Source organism: Nicotiana sylvestris, chromosome 6, assembly GCF_000393655.2.
Source record: "Nicotiana sylvestris chromosome 6, ASM39365v2, whole genome shotgun sequence".
NCBI lineage: Eukaryota > Viridiplantae > Streptophyta > Magnoliopsida > Solanales > Solanaceae > Nicotiana > Nicotiana sylvestris.
This window is the reverse complement of record NC_091062.1, coordinates 45037757-45055766: the sequence shown is the minus strand read 5'-3', so window position 1 is coordinate 45055766 and position 18010 is coordinate 45037757. Positions and strand designations below refer to the sequence as shown.

The following is an 18010-nucleotide window of genomic DNA, read 5'->3' as shown; positions in this document are numbered from 1 at the left end:
ATCACAAATAGGGTATAAGAAAATAGTTTGTGAAGAAAATAGATAGTGTGAGCAATATTATAGTGAGGTGGGAATATCAAAAGAGGGTTATTTATTTTGAGTGTTGTAGTTGTCTTTGGAGTATTTACTCGGACCTACAAAGTGTAAAATTCCTTGCTATAGTTATATAAGTTGCTCCTCTCGGGGTCCTGATTTTTTCCCTTATTCAGAAGGGTTTTCCACGTAAAAATCTTGGTGTCATTGTCACTCTTTTATTCTCGTTGATTACCATATCTCGGTGCTACATTATTATTCCGTTGTTATTATCGTAAATATTATTTCTGTACGGGGTGGGGGGAGGGGGGTTATTCCAATAACTGATATCAGAGCAAAGGTTCTACTCGTTGACAAAATACTATTCACGGAGTAGTACTATAGTCGGTGAAAAAAAATATGCGAAGTAAAGTACGAGGTAGAAAAATTCAACGAAGATAGCGGTTTCTCAACATGACAAAGAAGGATGAGGGATCTGCTTATTCAACAGGGATTACACAAGGTACTAAATGGTAATGCCAAAAAGCCCGATACTATGAAAGTTGAGGATTAGGGTGACTTGGATGAAAAGGCTGCCAGTGCAATCAGGTTGCCTTTATCGAATGATGTGGTAAATAAAATCATTGATAAAGACACCGCATTTGGTATTTGGACAAGGTTGGAAAACCTATACATGTCCAAAATGCTAACAAATAAATTGTACCTAAAGAAGCAATTATACGCCCTACACATGGGTGAAGATACAAATTTTTTATCATATTTAAATGTGTTTAATGGACTAATCACATAGTTTGCCAACCTCGGAGAAAAGATCGAGGAAGAAGATAAAGTTGTCTTGCTATTGAACGTATTGGCATCTTCATACGATAATTTGGCAACAACCATCCTTCAAGGTAAGACTACCATTGAGTTGAAAGACGTCACAGCGGCTCTTCTACTCAATGAGAAGACGAGAAAGAAACCTGAAAATCAAGGGCAGAATCTCATCACAGAAGGTAGAGGTATGAGTTTATCAAAGGAGTTCGAGAAATTATGATAGATCCGGAGGTCGTGGGAAGTCCAAGAACCGATCCAAATCAAAAGCTAGAAATTGCTATAATTGCGATCAACCAGGTCACTTCAAAAGAGTCTGCCCAAATCTAAGGAAGGGCAAAGGTGAAATCGGTGTCTAGAAGAATGACGACAACACAATAGTCACGATGCAAAACAATGATATGTTGTTCTCTTCATAAATGACGAAGAGGAATGCATGCACTTGGCAGGTCCAAAATCGAAATATGTTGTTGACACAGCAACATCTTACCATGACACACCAGTAAGAGATCGTTTTTGCATATGTGTAGCATGTGATTTTGGCACTATGAGAATGGGTAACATAAGTTACTCAAAGAATGCAAAGATTTGTGACATTTGTATCAAGACAAATGTCGGATGCACATTGTTCTGAAGGACGTGCGGCATGTACTTGATTTGCGGTAGAAATTGATCTTGCGAATTGCTTTGGACCGAGATGGGTACAAGAACTATTTTGTAAATAAAAAATGGAGATTCACCAAAGGATCATTGGTGATTGCAAAGGGGGTTGCTCTTGGCACATTTTACAGGACAAATGTAGAAATATGCCAACGTGAATTGAACGCGGCATAAGATGAGATTTTTGTAGATTTGTGACACATAAGAATGGGTTATATGAGCGAGAAGGGATTGCAAATTCTTGATAGGAAATCACTCATCTCTTTTGCCAAAGGTACAATGGTAAAATCTTGTGACTACTGTTTATTTGGTAAGCAACATAGAGTCTCATTTCAGACACCGTCTGAAAGAAAATTGAATATATTTGATTTGGTATATTCTGATATTTATGGTCCAATGGAGATAGAATCGATATCCGATAACAATATTTTGTTACTTTTATTGATGATGCTTAACAAAAATTGTGGGTTTATATCTTGAAAATCAATGATTAGGAGTTCAAGTTTTTCAGAAGTTTCATGCTCTAGTGGAAAGGGAAACAGGCCAAAAGCTAAAGCGTCTCCGAAGTGACAATGGAGGTGAGTACATTTCAAGGGAATTTGAAGAGTATTGTTCAAGTCATGGGATCAGACATGAAAAGAAAGTTCCTGGAACCCCACAGCACAATGCATAGCTAAGAGGATGAACCGCACCATTGTTGAGAAGGTGAGAAGCATGCTCAGAATGGCTAAACTGCCTAAGTCATTTGGGGGTGAAGCAGTTCAGACAGCTTGTTACCTGATCAATAGGAGTCCATCATTTCCATTGGAGATTGACATCCCAAGGAGAGTTTGGACCAACAAGGAGGTGTCCTACTCACATCGGAAGGTGTTCGGTTGCCGAGCTTTTGCACATATACCAAAGGAGCAGAGAACAAAGCTGGATGATAAATTTGTTCCCTACATATTCATCGGATATGGAGATGAAGAGTTCAGGTACAGATTGTGGGATCCAATAAAGAAAAAGGTTATTAGAAAAAGAGATGTAATCTTCCAAAAACTTGAAGTTGGAGTTGTAGATAATCAGTCAGAAAAGGCCAAGAATGGTATAATCCTTAACCTTGTTACCATTCCTTCTACTTCTAACAATCCCATAAGTGCACAAAGTAGGCTGACGAGGTTGCCGAGTATGGGGAGCAACCTGGTGAGGTTATTGAGCTGGGGGAGAAACTTGATGATGATGTCGATCAAGTGGAGTACCCTAATCAGGAAGAAGAGTAATCTCAACCTCTGAGGATATCAGAAAGGCCAAGGGTAGAGTCATGCAGGTACCCTTTCACAGAATATGTCCTCATCAGTAATTAGGGGGAGCTAGAAAGTTTTAAGGAGGTGATATCCGATCCATAAAAGAACCAATGGATGAAAGCTATGCAAGAAGAGATGGAATCTCTACAGAAAAATGGCACGTACAAGCTAGTTGAACTTCTAAAGGGTAAAAGACCACTCAAATGCAAGCGGGTCTTTAAACTCAAGAAAGATGGAAATGGCAAGCTGGTCAGATACAAAGCTCGATTGGTAGTTAAAGGCTTTAAATAGAAGAAATGTATTGATTTTGACGAAATTTTCTCACATGTTGTCACAATGACTTCTATTCGAACAATTTTGAGCTTAGCAGCTAGCCTAGATCTTGAAGTGGAGTAGTTGGACGTGAAAACTGCATTTCTTCACAGAGATTTGGAAGAAGAAATTTATATGGAGCAGCCAGAAGAATTTGAAGTAGCTGGAAAGAAATACATAGTGTGAAAATTGAATAAGAGTCTTTATGGATTGAAGCAGGCACCAAGGCAGTGATACATGAAGTTTGACTCATTCATGAAAAGTCAAACATACATAAAGACCTATTCTAATCCATGTGTATACTTCAAAATATTTTCTGGTAAAAACTTTATCATTTTGTTGTTATATGTGAATGACATTTTAATTATAGGACAAGACAAGGAGCTGATTGCAAAGTTGAAGGAAGATTTGTTCAAGTCTATTGATATGAAGGACTTGGGCGCAACATAACAAATTCTAGGGATGAAGATTGTTCAAGAGCGAGCATGCAAAAAGTTGTGGCTATCTCAGGAGAAGTACATTGAACGTTTACTAGAACGCTTCAACATGAAAAGTTCTAAGCCAGTCAGCATACCTCTTGCTGGTCATATGAAGTTAAGCAAGAAGATGTGTCCTACAACAAAGGAGGATGAAGAGAGCATGACCATAGTTCCTTATTCTCCAGCAGTCGGAATCTTGATGTATGCAATGGTATGCGCCAAACCAGATATTGCTCATGCAGTTGGTGTTGTTAACACGTTCCTTGAAAATCTTGGAAAGGAACATTGGGAAGCAATCATGTGGATACTCAGGTACCTAAGAGGTACCGCATGAGATTGCTTGTGTTTCGGAGGATATGATCCCATCTTGAAGGGCTATACAGATGCTGATATGGCAGGATACTTTGATAACAGAAAATCCACTACAGGATACCTGTTTACATTTTCAGGGGGAGCTATATCATGGCAATCGAAGTTGCAGAAGTGTGTCACACTCTCTAACCTTGAAGCAGAGTATATTGCCATTATTGAAGCTAGCAAGGAGATTGTATGGCTGAAACGATTTCTTCAAGAACTTGGATTACACCAGAGGGAATATATCGTCTATTGTGACAGTCAAAGTGCAACAGACTTGAGCAAAAATATCATGTATCATTCAAGAACAAAGCATATCGACGTGCAATTTCATTGGATTTAGAAAAAGATAGAGGACAAATCTATGCAGGTCAGAAAGATCCCTACAAGTGAGAATCCTTCAGATTGCTGACAAAAGTGGTACCAAGAGACAAGTTCGAGCTATGTAAAAAACTTGCCGGCATGCAATCAAACTAAAAACCCTGGTGTTATCTCCTTCCAATGAATGAGCCTGGAGGGTGAGATTTGTGGGGTCCAACCCATTGTTAAAATAAATAAAGAAGAAGTGAAATAAGAATGTGCTTATGGATAGTCTTGACAGAGAGCCTTGGAGCCAAATGCTAGATTGTGGAGGAGAATTAACAATTCTCCTGTAGCATTCTTGGAGCCCAAGTACTTTCTCCTAGCTCTCTCACTTCTTCAATCACACCAACAAAGAGAGAAAGAAAGAGTGAGGCATCACAAACAGGGTATAAGCGAATAGTCTGTGAGAAAAATAGGGAGTGTGAGCGACATTATTGTAAGGTAGCAATATCAAAAGAGGATTATTTTTTGAGTGTTGTGGTGGTCTTTGAAGTATTTTACTCGGACCTACAAAGTGTAAAATTCCTTGCTATAGTGATATCAGTTGCTCCTCTCAAGATCATGGTTTTTTTCCTTATTCAGAAGAGTTTTCCACGCAAAAATCTTGGTATCATTGTCACTCTTTTATTCTTGTTGATTACCGTATCTCGGTACTACGTTATTATTTCGTTGTTATTACCGTGAATATTATTTCTGTGGGGGGTTTTATTCCCAACAATGAGGGATAGGTGAATTGGGAGGGGGGAGGGGGTTGGCCTGATACGCGGGGTACGCAAGATTTTGGATTCTATTACAACAAATTCAGACTTTTAAAGGTTTGATTTGGGGTTTTGTTGATTTTAAGTTTTTAACTTGTAAGGCTTTGTTTTTTGTCCTAAATTAATATATACTTTGTATTATTTGTAAGCAATGTCAACATAGTGTACAACATTTTTTATATGTGTAAAATTATTACTTATATACATATAAAACGAATATCTTTTCTTTTTCTTTCTCTATTTTTGGAAAGGTGTTCGATGACTTTTCTTACTTAAGGGTGTCCGCACTGGACCTGATTAAAGACCAAATGAGTCAAGTTGATTTGAACATAATAGTTTCCTTTGCGGGTAAAATCGAGAGCAAATTTCTTTTTTCCTTGCTGATATTAAAGCGAAAAACTTTTTGGTATTTCTCAAAATAGAGGAGATATTTAGTTTTTAAAACTATAAATCAAGGTTAACAAATTAACCATGTATTCTAAGATAACTTGATAAAGAAAAATAATATTTGCTCTAGTCTAATTCATGGTTCAACCGTTTAATGTTATTTTACCATTAACCAGAAAGGGGAAACTAGTTACTTAAAAAGTAAATTGATTAAAAAGAGCTTCTAGTGCTCCAACTAAATACAAGTAAAATACATAAATAAGCAATATTGCTGCTTAATAGGACTGGAATTTTTTTTTGAGCACTTGTGTCATAAATTCTGTCAAGAATATTAATTTGACCTATTTGTTAAAGAAATAGTTGATTTATCTCTAATAATAAGATAATATTGTCATGACCAAAGTGGTGTGGCGAGATAGATGGACCTTGATCATGAGATAGATGAAATCCATGCACCATTAACTAAAGGTCTCGGATTTGAATGTTAAAAAAGGAAAATATTTTTCTTGGAGCGCTTCCACTGAGCAAAAGCGGATTCAGAATTTAAGTTCTATGAGTTCAACATTTAAGGTTCTAAACATTGGACCTATTGTATCTTCAAATTATAGGTTCATATCTACGATTTATTTCAATTTTAGTGTGTTTTTATATATAAATTTATACACTATGTCAAAATATTGGGTTCGGATGAATCCGGCAAAAGCTACATCTCTGCCTCTGAGAGTGGGCCTTTGTGTTATGGATGATTATACAAATTATATATATAAAAAAAAGGTACTAATAATGGCCATCCAGCTAATAATATTACAAACTCGATATAAATCTTTCCCTCCCGAAATAGTTGGTCTGAATGGATAGACAGCTAAACCAACATTTTGCTAAAAAGAAGAGAAAGAAAAAAAATTGATTTCCTCGGAGACCCAAAAAAAAAAAAAAAAATTTGGCTCCGTCAGGGATCAAAAGAATTTGATTTTTACCTTTGATATGGGTATCGAGTTTTTGAATATATTCTCGCTGGTGGAGTCCTCTCTAAAAATTATCGTCATTAAATTTGATAATGACATTTTGTGACCACGCCCAGATTTTTTTGTTGATGATTTTGCAAATATAAGATATGATATTTTATATAGTATAGCAGGAGGAAAGTGAGGATGATCTGTTTTTCATGTTGCTTGTCATCGGAGGACAAGATTCAGACTACAAATTCTTTGAAAAAAAGCATTCAAGACACCAAATCTATATCGTCATTCGCCAATATTTCTATTAAAACTGGTAATTGATCTGTCCTTTTTTATCATCTTGCACCCAATTTTGTAAAATTGGCAATACAAATTTGCATATGTATATGGATCCGATGTCCTAACAAATTACAACAATAACTAAGTCTCGATTCCAAGTAAGTTGTGATCGACTAAATAAATCATTGTTGTCCATGTCGCTTCATTTATGCTCGTCTTAGATCTTAACGAGAAAATTGAAATGAATTTAACCACCCAACAAGCATGCTACCGGATAAAATTTAAAGCCAGGGGTTGACATGCCTCCCTCCAGAAAAAAAGAGTCTTAAGTGTTTTTTATTTGGATAATGTTGCACGTAAATATGTCGCACTAGTTCTTTGGTGTGGAAGCTTGTTTCCTTGTGCTTTTTCTCCCTTGGTAGAATCTTTCGTGTAACAAAAAGATTTTCCTCCCCAAATATATTCTCTTGATATTACTTGCTATTGGTATCGCTTTCATATTCTCTATTGCTATCTTCGTTTTAGTTTTCTAAATATATTGTTTTGCTATTACTTGCTATCAGTGTTTCATCTATCTTCTTTAGCCGAAGGTATATCGAAAACAATCTCTCTGCCCTTCCAGGATATGTTTAAGGCTTCGTACATCCTACCCTCCCTAGATCCCACTTGTAGGATTACACTGAGTTGTTGTCGTTGAAAATTACATTATGTGCTACATACTATGTTCTCTCCTGCTTTCACTTCACAAGCATCTTTGTTATTAGTAGTAGTAGTATTTTGCAAATGAGAAAATTGTCAAAACTTCATTTGATGGTCTCCCTTTTTCCTCTATATTCGATCCAATTTAGTGCTACTGGCCGTTTCTCTGAAGAGATTGAGCACTGCACAGGCGGAGTCAGGATTCGAAAGCTTATATGTTTAGAATTCTAGCACTTTTAAGTAACTGGATTCTAAATTAATAATCTTTGTTGAGTTTCTTTTTAAGATGAAAAAGTCTTAAAAAGGGGGTGAATGATAAATGGAGGGAAAATGAAATTTTTGAGTAAAATTTTGAGTTTCCCTCTCTTCACAATGAGACATTGTCCTATATTAGAAGAGAAAAAGACTTTTGGAGGGTATATATACAATTGCTCTTCTTGTAGCTCTTAAAGCGTTAAGAAAAAGGCAAGCCTCGTGCCGTCGTCGTCGCTCGCTCGGCTCGGCTACGGCTACGGCTGATTAATTAATTTTTTGGACCAAATTGGATTGTTAATCCAAGTGTTCCAGCAGCCTAGTGCTTCTCCCACCATGGCCAAGTACTTGCTCCATAACCGCAAGTGCTCCAAGTGATTGCTCCAATAACAACCTAGTGCATGCTCCACCATGGGCAAATGAATGACATTTCATCAGCTGGTTGCACTATAAATATGTGCAGCAACTTGTTGAAAATATAGAACACGGACAGAAACGGAATTGAGAGCAATCTGCCTGTTGTTGATCTCCTCTTCAGTTAAAACTGAACGTTGGCTATAAATTGCAGTCATTCCTCTCAGAATTTCCATTCGACTTCTGAGTTCTCCTCCTTTGTTCTGCATTGTTTTAAACTACAAACAAAGCAATCATAAGTATGATTTGCTACCGAACTTTGTGTTCGCTGAAACACCGGGGTTTAAAGTACCGCTACACCAGTGTGTAATTCGTTTTATCCTGGGAGGAAATAATCCATAACCTTGGGTACTAGGAGGGGATTAAATTCCTTAAGGAAATACTGTGAATTCAGTGGGCTCGAATTAATTATTGTTTCGTTTATATTTACATTTATACGCTAACTATCTTTTCTCCAAAATTATTATTTACAAATACAGCAAGTAAGAAGATACAACCGACAAGCTTAAGGAATTTAATTTTATTTTTGTATTTGTGTTATACTTAATGCTCTGGAGACTAAAACCTTTGTGGTTTTGTCTACTCCCGTTTTGGAGATTAAAGCCTCCATGTCATTTTGTTGGAGATTATAATCTACGTGATTTTTTACTCCAGTTTTAAAGCCTTTGTGGCGGTTTGTTGGAGATTAAAATCTACGTGATTTTTTTTCTCGAAGTTTAAACATTTGTTTGTGTCATTCTTTTACAGAAAAAATGGCAAATGACAACGGAAACCGAGCTGTTCTGATGGTGATTGCCAACGCATCGACAAGCCGAACACCGGCGTTGGCACCGACAGAGAAACCCGGAAAATTTTCTGGGATTGATTTCAAGCGCTGGCAGCAGAAGATGTTCTTCTACTTGACTACGTTATGTCTACAGAAGTTCATTAAGGAAGATGTTTCTGATCTGCCCGATGAAACTCCAGAGAATGAACGCTTTCTCGTGATTGAGGCGTGGAAACATTCTGACTTTTTGTGCAAGAATTATATTCTTAGCTGACTGGAGAATAATCTGTATAACGTCTATAGTAATGTGGAAACATCAAAAGAACTGTGAATTGCGCTTGAAAGAAAATACAATACTGAAGATGTCGGGATGAAGAAATTCGTTGCCGCAAAATTTTTGGACTATAAAATGGTAGATAGCAAGTCTGTTATTACCCAAGTCCAGGAATTGCAAGTGATTATTCATGATCTACTTGCTGAAGGTATATATAAAATGAATACTGATGTTGAAAGTAAAAATTTTAGTATTTTTACTAACGGAATTTTCATTGAAAGTCTTGTCATCAATGAAGCATTCCAAGTTGCAGCAATTATTGAGAAGCTGTCTCCTTTGTGGAAGGATTTCAAGAACTACTTGAAATACAAACGAAAGGAGATGTCCCTTAAAGATCTCATTGTTCGGTTGAGAATCGAAGAGGACAACAAAGCAGCTGAAAATAAAGGCCGTGAAAACTCAACAATAATGGGAGCAAATATTGTTGAGGATAATTCTCAAATTAAGAGAAAGAGGAAGCAGGTTTCTGGGCCAAGAAATAACCCAAGCAAGAAGCGGTTCAATGAAAATTGCTACAACTGTGGAAAAGCTGGACACAGATCTGAAGAGTGTCGTGCTCCAAAGAAAGACAAGAAGTAGGGTCAAGAAAACATGGTTGAAAAGCACGAAGATATTGATGACTTGTGTGCTATGCTTTCTGAATGCAACCTGGTAGGAAATCCTAAGGAGTATTGGATTAATTCTGGAGCCACTCGCCATGTTTATGCTGTAAGGGAAGCATTTTCTACATATGCTTCTGCTGGACCCGAAGAGACACTTTCTATGGGAAATGCTGCTACAGCAAAAATTGAAGGATATGAGAAGATATTTCTCAAGATGACTTCTGGCAAGGTCATGACTTTGAACAACGTCCTTCATGTTCCCGAAATTAGGAAGAACTTAGTCTTTACTGGGATTCTTGTAAAACACGGTTTCAAGTGCGTTTTTGTATCCAACAAGGTGGTGATAAGTAAGAACAAAATATTTGTAGGAAAAGGTTACCTTACTGAGGGCCTTTTCAAGCTGAATGTAATAGTTGTTGAAAATAATAATAAAACTTCAGCTTCTTCTTACTTACTTGAGTCAAATGATTTATGGCATGTACGTTTGGGTCATGTCAATTATAAAACCTTGCGGAAAATGATTAACATGGAAGTATTGCCTAAGTTTGAATGTGAAAAATCAAAATGTCAAATATATGTGGAAGCTAAGTATGTTAAACATCCTTATAAGTCGGTTGAAAGGAATTCAAATCCTTGAGACTTAATTCACACATATATTCGTGACATGAATTCAATACCATCTCGCGGTGGAAATAAGTATTTCATAACTTTTATTGACGACAATACTCGATATTGCTATGTTTACTTACTTAATAGTAAAGATGAAGCAATAGACGTATTCAGGCAATATAAAAATGAAGTTGAAACACAACTTAACAAGAAAGTCAAAATGATAAGAAGTGATAGGGGTGGTGAATATGAATTTCCTTTTGAAGAAATATGTCTAAAATATAGAATTATTCATCAAACAACAACCCCTTACACGCCCCAATCCAATGGGATTGCGGAAAGAAAGAATCGTTCGTTAAAGGAGATGATGAACGCATTGTTGATAAGTCCTGGTTTGCCACCGAACTTGTGGGGGGAAGCCGTTCTTATTGCTAATCGGATACTAAATCGAGTACCCCATAACAAAACACAATCCATTCCATATGAAAAATGGAAAGGAAGGAAGCCCACTTGAATTATTTGAAAGTGTGAGGGTGTTTGGCAAAAGTGCAAGTTCCTAAACCCAAAAGAGTAAAAATAGGACCGAAGTTGATTGTGTTTTCATAGGATATGTGACCAATAGTAAAGCATATCGATTTCTGGTTCATAAATAAAAAAATCCCGATATTCATAATAATACAGTTATAGAATCAAATAATGCTGAGTTCTTTGAAAATATATATCCTTATAAAAAGGAATGCGAGTCGATTGGTAAAGGATCTAAACGATCTCAGGAAGAAACAAAAGAAAGTACATTTAATCAGGAGGATCCAAGACGTAGTAAACGTCAAAGAACGTCTACTTCGTTTGGACCAGATTTTGTGACTTTCTTGTTGGAAAATGAGCCTCGAACATTTAAAGAAGCTATGTCTTCTTCGGAATCATTGTTCTGAAAAGAGGCAGTCAATAGTGAAATAGAATCCATATTGAACAACCATACATGGGAATTGGTTGATCTTCCTCCTGGAAATAAACCTTTGGGTTCTAAATAGATTTTTAAAAGAAAAATGAAAGATGATGGCACTATTGATAAATTTAAGGCAAGACTTGTTGTCAAAGGGTATAGACAACGAGAAAGTCTTGACTACTTTGATACATATTCTCCAGTAACGAGAATTACATCCATACGAATGCTAGTAGCTTTAGCTGCAGTTTATGGTCTTGAAATTCATCAAATGGACGTAAAGACAGCCTTCTTAAATGGAGATTTGGAGGAAGAAATCTACATGGAACAACCTGAAGGGTTTGTGGTTCCAGGTAAAGAAAAGAAGGTATGTAGACTTGTAAAGTCCCTCTACGGACTAAAATAAGCACCCAAACAATGGCATGCGAAATTTGACCAAACAATATTGTCAAATGATTTTAAGATAAATAAATGTGATAAATGTGTGTACATTAAAAATGTTCCAAATCACATAGTCATTGTTTGCCTATATGTGGATGATATGCTGATAATGAGTAATGACATTGCCAACATAAATGCGACTAAGCGTATGCTAACTAGCAAGTTTAATATGAAGGACTTGGGAGTTGCAGATTTAATTCAGCGGATTAAGATCCAAAAGACTCCTCAAGGTCTGGCATTGTCACAATCTCATTATATTAAGACAGTACTTGAAAAATTCAAGCACTTAGGCTTTAAAGTTGCAAAGACTCCAATTGACGTGAATCTTGCATTAGCAAAGAACAAAGGCCAAAGCATATCACAATTGGATTATGCTCGTGTGTTGGGATGCTTAATGTACATCATGAATTGTACACGACCAGATATAGCTTGTGCTATAAGTAAACTAAGTCGATACACGAGCAATCCAGGTCAATCTCATTGGATGGCAATGAAACGAGTTTTGGGATACTTAGAACATACCCAAAACTTTGATTTGCACTACAGTAAATATCCTGCGGTGATTGAAGGATATTGTGATGCAAATTGGATCACCGGTTCAACTGATTCGAAGTCCACAAGTGGATATGTATTCACTATTGGTGGAGGAGCGGTATCTTGGAAGTCGTCCAAACAAACATGTATTGCCCGCTCTACAATGGAGGCTGAGTTCATAGCCTTAGATAAAGCCGGTGAAGAAGCTGAATGGCTCCGGAATTTCTTGGAAGATATTCCATTTTGGCCCAAACCGTTGGCACCAATATGCATACACTGTGATAGCCAAGCGGCAATTGGAAGGGCTGGGAGCGTTATGTATAACGGTAAATCTCGTCATATACGACGAAGACATAAAACCGTTAGGCAACTTCTCTCTAGAGGAATTATCACGATTGACTATGTAAAGTCAAGTGATAATGTGTCAGATCCACTTACAAAAGGCCTAACTAGAGAGGTAGTTGAGAAATCATCGAGGGGAATGGGACTATGGCCGAGAACAAGTCATTGTGGCGGTAACTCTACCTAGAAGACTGGAGATCCCAAGATCTAGGTTCAAGGAGATCAAACAAAGTCATTAATGACGGTTCAACATTGTCAACAAAATTTGTTTTAGTCCATTCTCGTGATGAGACAATGTTCAGTACCAAGGATAAAGCATTAAGGCTTTTTAATGATTTCTAAATTTGATACAGGGTATATCAAATAGTGTATCTATGAGATGACACGTTTAGGAATCACCTATGTATGTGTGAAGTGTTAGCCGCTTCAAGGAGAATTTTGCAAGGCCAATTCTCTACGCACTTATGAAACCAGGCAGTGTTCATGGCTGAAACGAACACAACAATGAGAACCAAAGACGGTTAAGGGATTGATTGTGTGACTTATGGTTGTCTAGGTATACACTAAAGTTCGACGGTTCAAAGATATCAAATCTACCGATTGACCGAGTATATCCGACATAAGTTCACTACGGAAAGTTCAAAGGGAAACCTACTTATCCAGATGCAATTAATTCTTGTTTGCAAATCACACAAGTTTTTCATGCATACTTCCATGATATAGCCATTCCCCATTCATGTGGGGGATTGTTGAGTTTTTGTTTAAGATGAAATAGTCTTAAAATTAGAGTGAATGGGAAATGGGATTTGGATTCGGATTTGGTCAAATGATCGATCGATTGATTAATTTTTTGGACCAAATTTATTTGTTAATAGTGAATATTAACGTGATATATCTTAAAGAGTTAAGAAGAAGGCAAGCCTCGTGCCGTCGTCGTCATCGCTCGCTCGGCTCGGCTACGGCTTTGGATTTGGATTTGGTCAAATGATCGATTGATTGATTAATTTTTTGGACCAAATTTATTTGTTAATCGTGATATTAACGTAATATTATCCGTGTTTGTAACAGATGTTTTCAAATCCGTGAATAGAATCCAAGTGTTCCAGCACCCAAGTGCTTCTCCCACCATGGCCAAGTGCTTGCTCCATAACACCAAGTGCTCCAAGTGATTGCTCCAATAGCAGCCTAGTGCATGCTTCACCATGGACAAATGAATGGCATTTCATCAGCTGGTTGCACTATAAATATGTGCAACAACTTGTTGAAAATATAGAACACGGACAGAAACGGAATTGAGAGCAATCTGCCTGTTGTTGATCTCTTCTTCAGTTAAAATTCAACGTTGGCTATAAATTGCAGTCCTTCCTCTCAAAATTTCCATTCGACTTCCGAGTTCTCCTCTTTTGTTCTGCATTGTTTTAAACTACAAACAAAGCAATCGTAAGTGTGATTTGCTACCAAACTTTATGTTTGCTGAAACACTGGGGTTTGAAGTACCGCTACATCAGTGTGTGATTCGTTCTATCCTGGGAGAAATAATCCATAACCTTGGGTACTAGGAGGGGATTAAATTTCTTAAGGAAACACTATGAATTCAGTGGGCTCGAATTAATTACTGTTTCGTTTATATTTACGTTTATATGCTAACTGTCTTTTCTCCAGAATTATTATTTACAAATACAGCAAGTAAGAAGATACAACCAACAATTTATACATATTAAATAGATTTATTAAGACAAATACAAAGTTTGGACCTAAGTTACTAGATTCGGCCGAACCCGCACCTTGATCTCTAGCTCCGCCCGTGCTGCACACTGTATCCATTTAGCTTGAATAATCCAACTTTCCTTTTTTGACACATTGTATCCTCTGTGCAGATAGCAGCAGAAGGAGATACATAGTTGAAGAAATAGAAAAATATGGAAAAGGAAACATTTCAGCTCAGACATTCACATTCAATGACTTAGCTCTTGCCACTAAAAACTTCGATTCTGAATGTTTGCTTGGTGAAGGTGGTTTTGGAAAAGTATACAAGGGCCACATTGAAAGAAAGAATATAGTACTACTCTTCCCACATTTTCTTTAATCTATGTGTCCAACATTATACTATTCATGTTGTTTAGTTATTCATTGTTCATCTTTTTGTATTTTTTAGGATGTTGCTGTAAAGCAACTTGATAGGAATGGCTTCCAAGGAAATAGAGAGTTCCTTGTGGAGGTTCTGTTGTTGAGCCTTCTTCATCACCCTAACCTTGTTACTTTGGAAGGATTCTGCTCTGACGGCGACCAGCGAATATTAGTCTATGAATTCATGTCAAATGGTTCACTAGAAGATCACCTTCTTGGTATGCATTCTTATCCAACAAATTTTAACCTTCAATGATAACTTAAGATATACATATCCATCAACTAATTTAAGTAAAGTTAAAGAGAGCTACACCTTTTGCATCTTTAATTTAATGTTACTTATAATATATACATACCTGGTTTGGCAGAGCTTACTCCAGAAAAAAGGCCACTTGATTGGATTACAAGGATGAGAATTGCGGAAGGAGCAGCCAGAGGACTTGAATACTTGCACGAAACAGCTAATCCTTCAGTAATTTACCGCGATTTTAAAGCATCCAATATACTTTTAGATGAGAACTTCAATCCCAAGCTTTCTGATTTTGGACTAGCCAAGTTAGGTCCGACTGGTGAGAAGACTCATGTTTCCACCAGGGTTATGGGAACATATGGTTATTGTGCACCTGAGTATGCTTCCACAGGTCAATTGACAACAAAGTCTGATGTTTACAGCTTTGGAGTTGTCTTTTTGGAAATAATCACAGGAAGAAGAGTTATTGACAGCTCTAGGCCGAGTGAAGAACAGAACCTTGTCGTCTGGGTAAGTTACAAGAATTCAATGTCACTAAACAAGAAATGTGTGCTATCCAATTTTAAATTTATTGTAAGGTTAATGTCATCTTGAGATGGTTTTAGTCGTGTCCTACATCAACCTCTAGATGCACCTTTCTGTAGGTGTAAAATCGTGATGAATGAAAGTGTTAAGAGGGGACGAGATAGACCTAAACATCACATGAAAGAAAGTTGACTAGAAAGACTAACAACTTCTTAGTGATAAGTATGACACAGTAGAAAAAGATCTATATAGGTGATATTAATTAGAGTAGTTGGGATTAAGTTTTAGTCATGTTAGTATATTTACTTTTATGTTCAGTGCTTTCGAGGAATCTTTAGTCCTGCCAATGATTTTTGAGCCAGTAGAAAATATAAAAAATTCTAATGGAGTACTGTCTTATTTTCATTTATATAATATTGAACATGAGATTAAACGGAGTGACATGGACAGTAGGAATCGCATAACTGATTGATCCAATTCTTACTTGCTTGTAATTGAAGTGTAGTTGTTGTAGTTGTCTATGTTCTGTTATCTCATTTTAACAAAATCACTGGGCAGGCAATACCACTATTCAGAGACAAGAAGAAGTTTCACTTAATGGCAGATCCATTGCTAGGAGGGGATTATCCAATGAAGGCACTGTACCAAGCTCTAGCAATTGCAGCAATGTGCCTGCAAGAGGAAGCCAGTACGCGGCCTCTGATGAGCGACGTGGTAACTGCTTTGGAGTTTCTATCCGGTAACAAGACAGATTTAGAAGCAGAGGGGGGAGAAGAAGAGGTTGCAGAAGATGATCACACATTCAAATCCCCACCTGCATTGCAAAGTTTTACGAGTAGACTTGAACGTGCTGAGAGTAATGATACCAATGCCAATAGGGAAAGAGACTAGTACCTTCTGTGTATATCCAAAAACAACTTTTTCTTGCTAAGTCTTTTTTTGCAGATTTTGTATATTATTGGAGGGCTCCCACCTGCAGTATAAAGCTTTAAATGTCGAAATTACTGAAAGAATGAAGCCAATGGTGTTAGAGACTAAAACCTTCTGTGAATATATAAAACTTTTTTCTTGCTAAGTTTCTCAGATTTTCTGTATTATATAGTCCCTACCTGCACTGCAAAGCGTTACAAGTAATGTTGAAAGTACAGAAAGCTATAGATGTAGCAAAAGGTGTTAGATTGCCTAGATGGGGTGGAAATCTGTAACCACCCAAACGTTTGTTTTGCTTTCTAGAACCCCGTTTTCCTAAATAAGGCTTCCCATACGCGCTTTTACTGTTTTATGACTTGGAAAGATGGTTAGTTCGGGATTTGGAAGGGTTCGGGTTGAAATCGGAACACTTGGTTCCTTAAGTTGGCCTTAAAAGGCTAAGTTTGATTTCGGTCAATATTTTGAGTAAATGACCTCGAAATCCGGTTTTGACAGTTCTAATAGGTACATATGATGATTTTAGACTTAGGCATATGTTCGGATAGGATTTTGGATGATCCAGGAGCGTTTTGGCGCCTAATAGTGAAAGTTGGTTCTTTGAAGGTTTTAAATGTTCTTTAAATTTGGTTTGGAGCGAGTTTTGGTGATATCATGGTCCAAATGGGATTTTGAGACCAGAAATAGTTCTGTAATGTTATTTAAGACTTGCACGCAAAATTTGGTGTCATTCCGAGTAGTTTAAGTACATTTCGGCGCATTAAGAGTAAATTGAAGAACTTAAAGTTCATATTTTGGTTCAATTGGTTTGGGGTGTGATTCTTAATTTTAATGTTGTTCGGTGCGTACTGAGAGTTCGAGCGAGTTTGTTTTATGATTCTACACTTGTTGGTATGTTCAGGCGAGCCTGAGGGGACCCAAGTGCTAATCGGACGAGGCTCGGACCAAGTTAGAATTTGGGAGCAATAGCTGAAGCTCCCAGCTGCAATCATAATCACACATGCGCTTGGCCAGCCGCAAGTACGAGCCCGCAAGGTGCAAAGGCTTGGCTTTAGAATCGGTTCTGGAGCATTTGGCTGGGGACCGCAGGTGCAGAGTTTTGTGCGCACTCGCGAACGCACAGGTGCGAAGGGGAAGGGCACAGGTGCGGACCTAGGCGCAGAGGCGGCACGCTCACCGCAGAAGCGGCCCACATTGGGCTTGAAGACCTCCGCAGAAGCGGACCAAGCACCGCAAATGCGGCCAATGCACCGCAGGTGCGAAAATCGCTGGGCAGAAGGGTTCATTTAATACGGGACTTAAGGCATTGCTAACCCATTTCTCTCACTCTTTGGGCGATATTTGGAGCTTCTTGAGAGGGATTTTCACCTAGCACATTTAGGTAAGTGATTTCTATCAATTATGAGTTAATACATAGTGTAAGGGTAGATTATACCATGTAAATTAGTGAAAATTATGGGTTTAGGTGAAAACCTAGGTTTTTGATAGAAATAAGATTTAACCACGAAATTTATTATGGAATTTAGTAAAAATCATATATTTGAGTTCATGAGGTTATGGGTAAC

The 18010-nt window shown here is 37.4% G+C and overlaps 1 protein-coding gene across 1 annotated transcript; it reads left to right on the top strand.

Moving 5' to 3' along the window:
* Nucleotides 1–6310: 6310 nt before the first annotated feature.
* Nucleotides 6311–16593, top strand: LOC104219983 (probable serine/threonine-protein kinase PBL23). Its single transcript, XM_009770750.2, has 5 exons — nucleotides 6311–6714; nucleotides 14494–14675; nucleotides 14772–14961; nucleotides 15112–15503; nucleotides 16077–16593. The coding sequence occupies exons 1-5, from the start codon at nucleotides 6594–6596 to the stop codon at nucleotides 16407–16409; spliced, it is 1218 nt and encodes a 405-aa protein (XP_009769052.1). The 5' UTR covers nucleotides 6311–6593; the 3' UTR covers nucleotides 16410–16593.
* Nucleotides 16594–18010: the final 1417 nt, after the last annotated feature.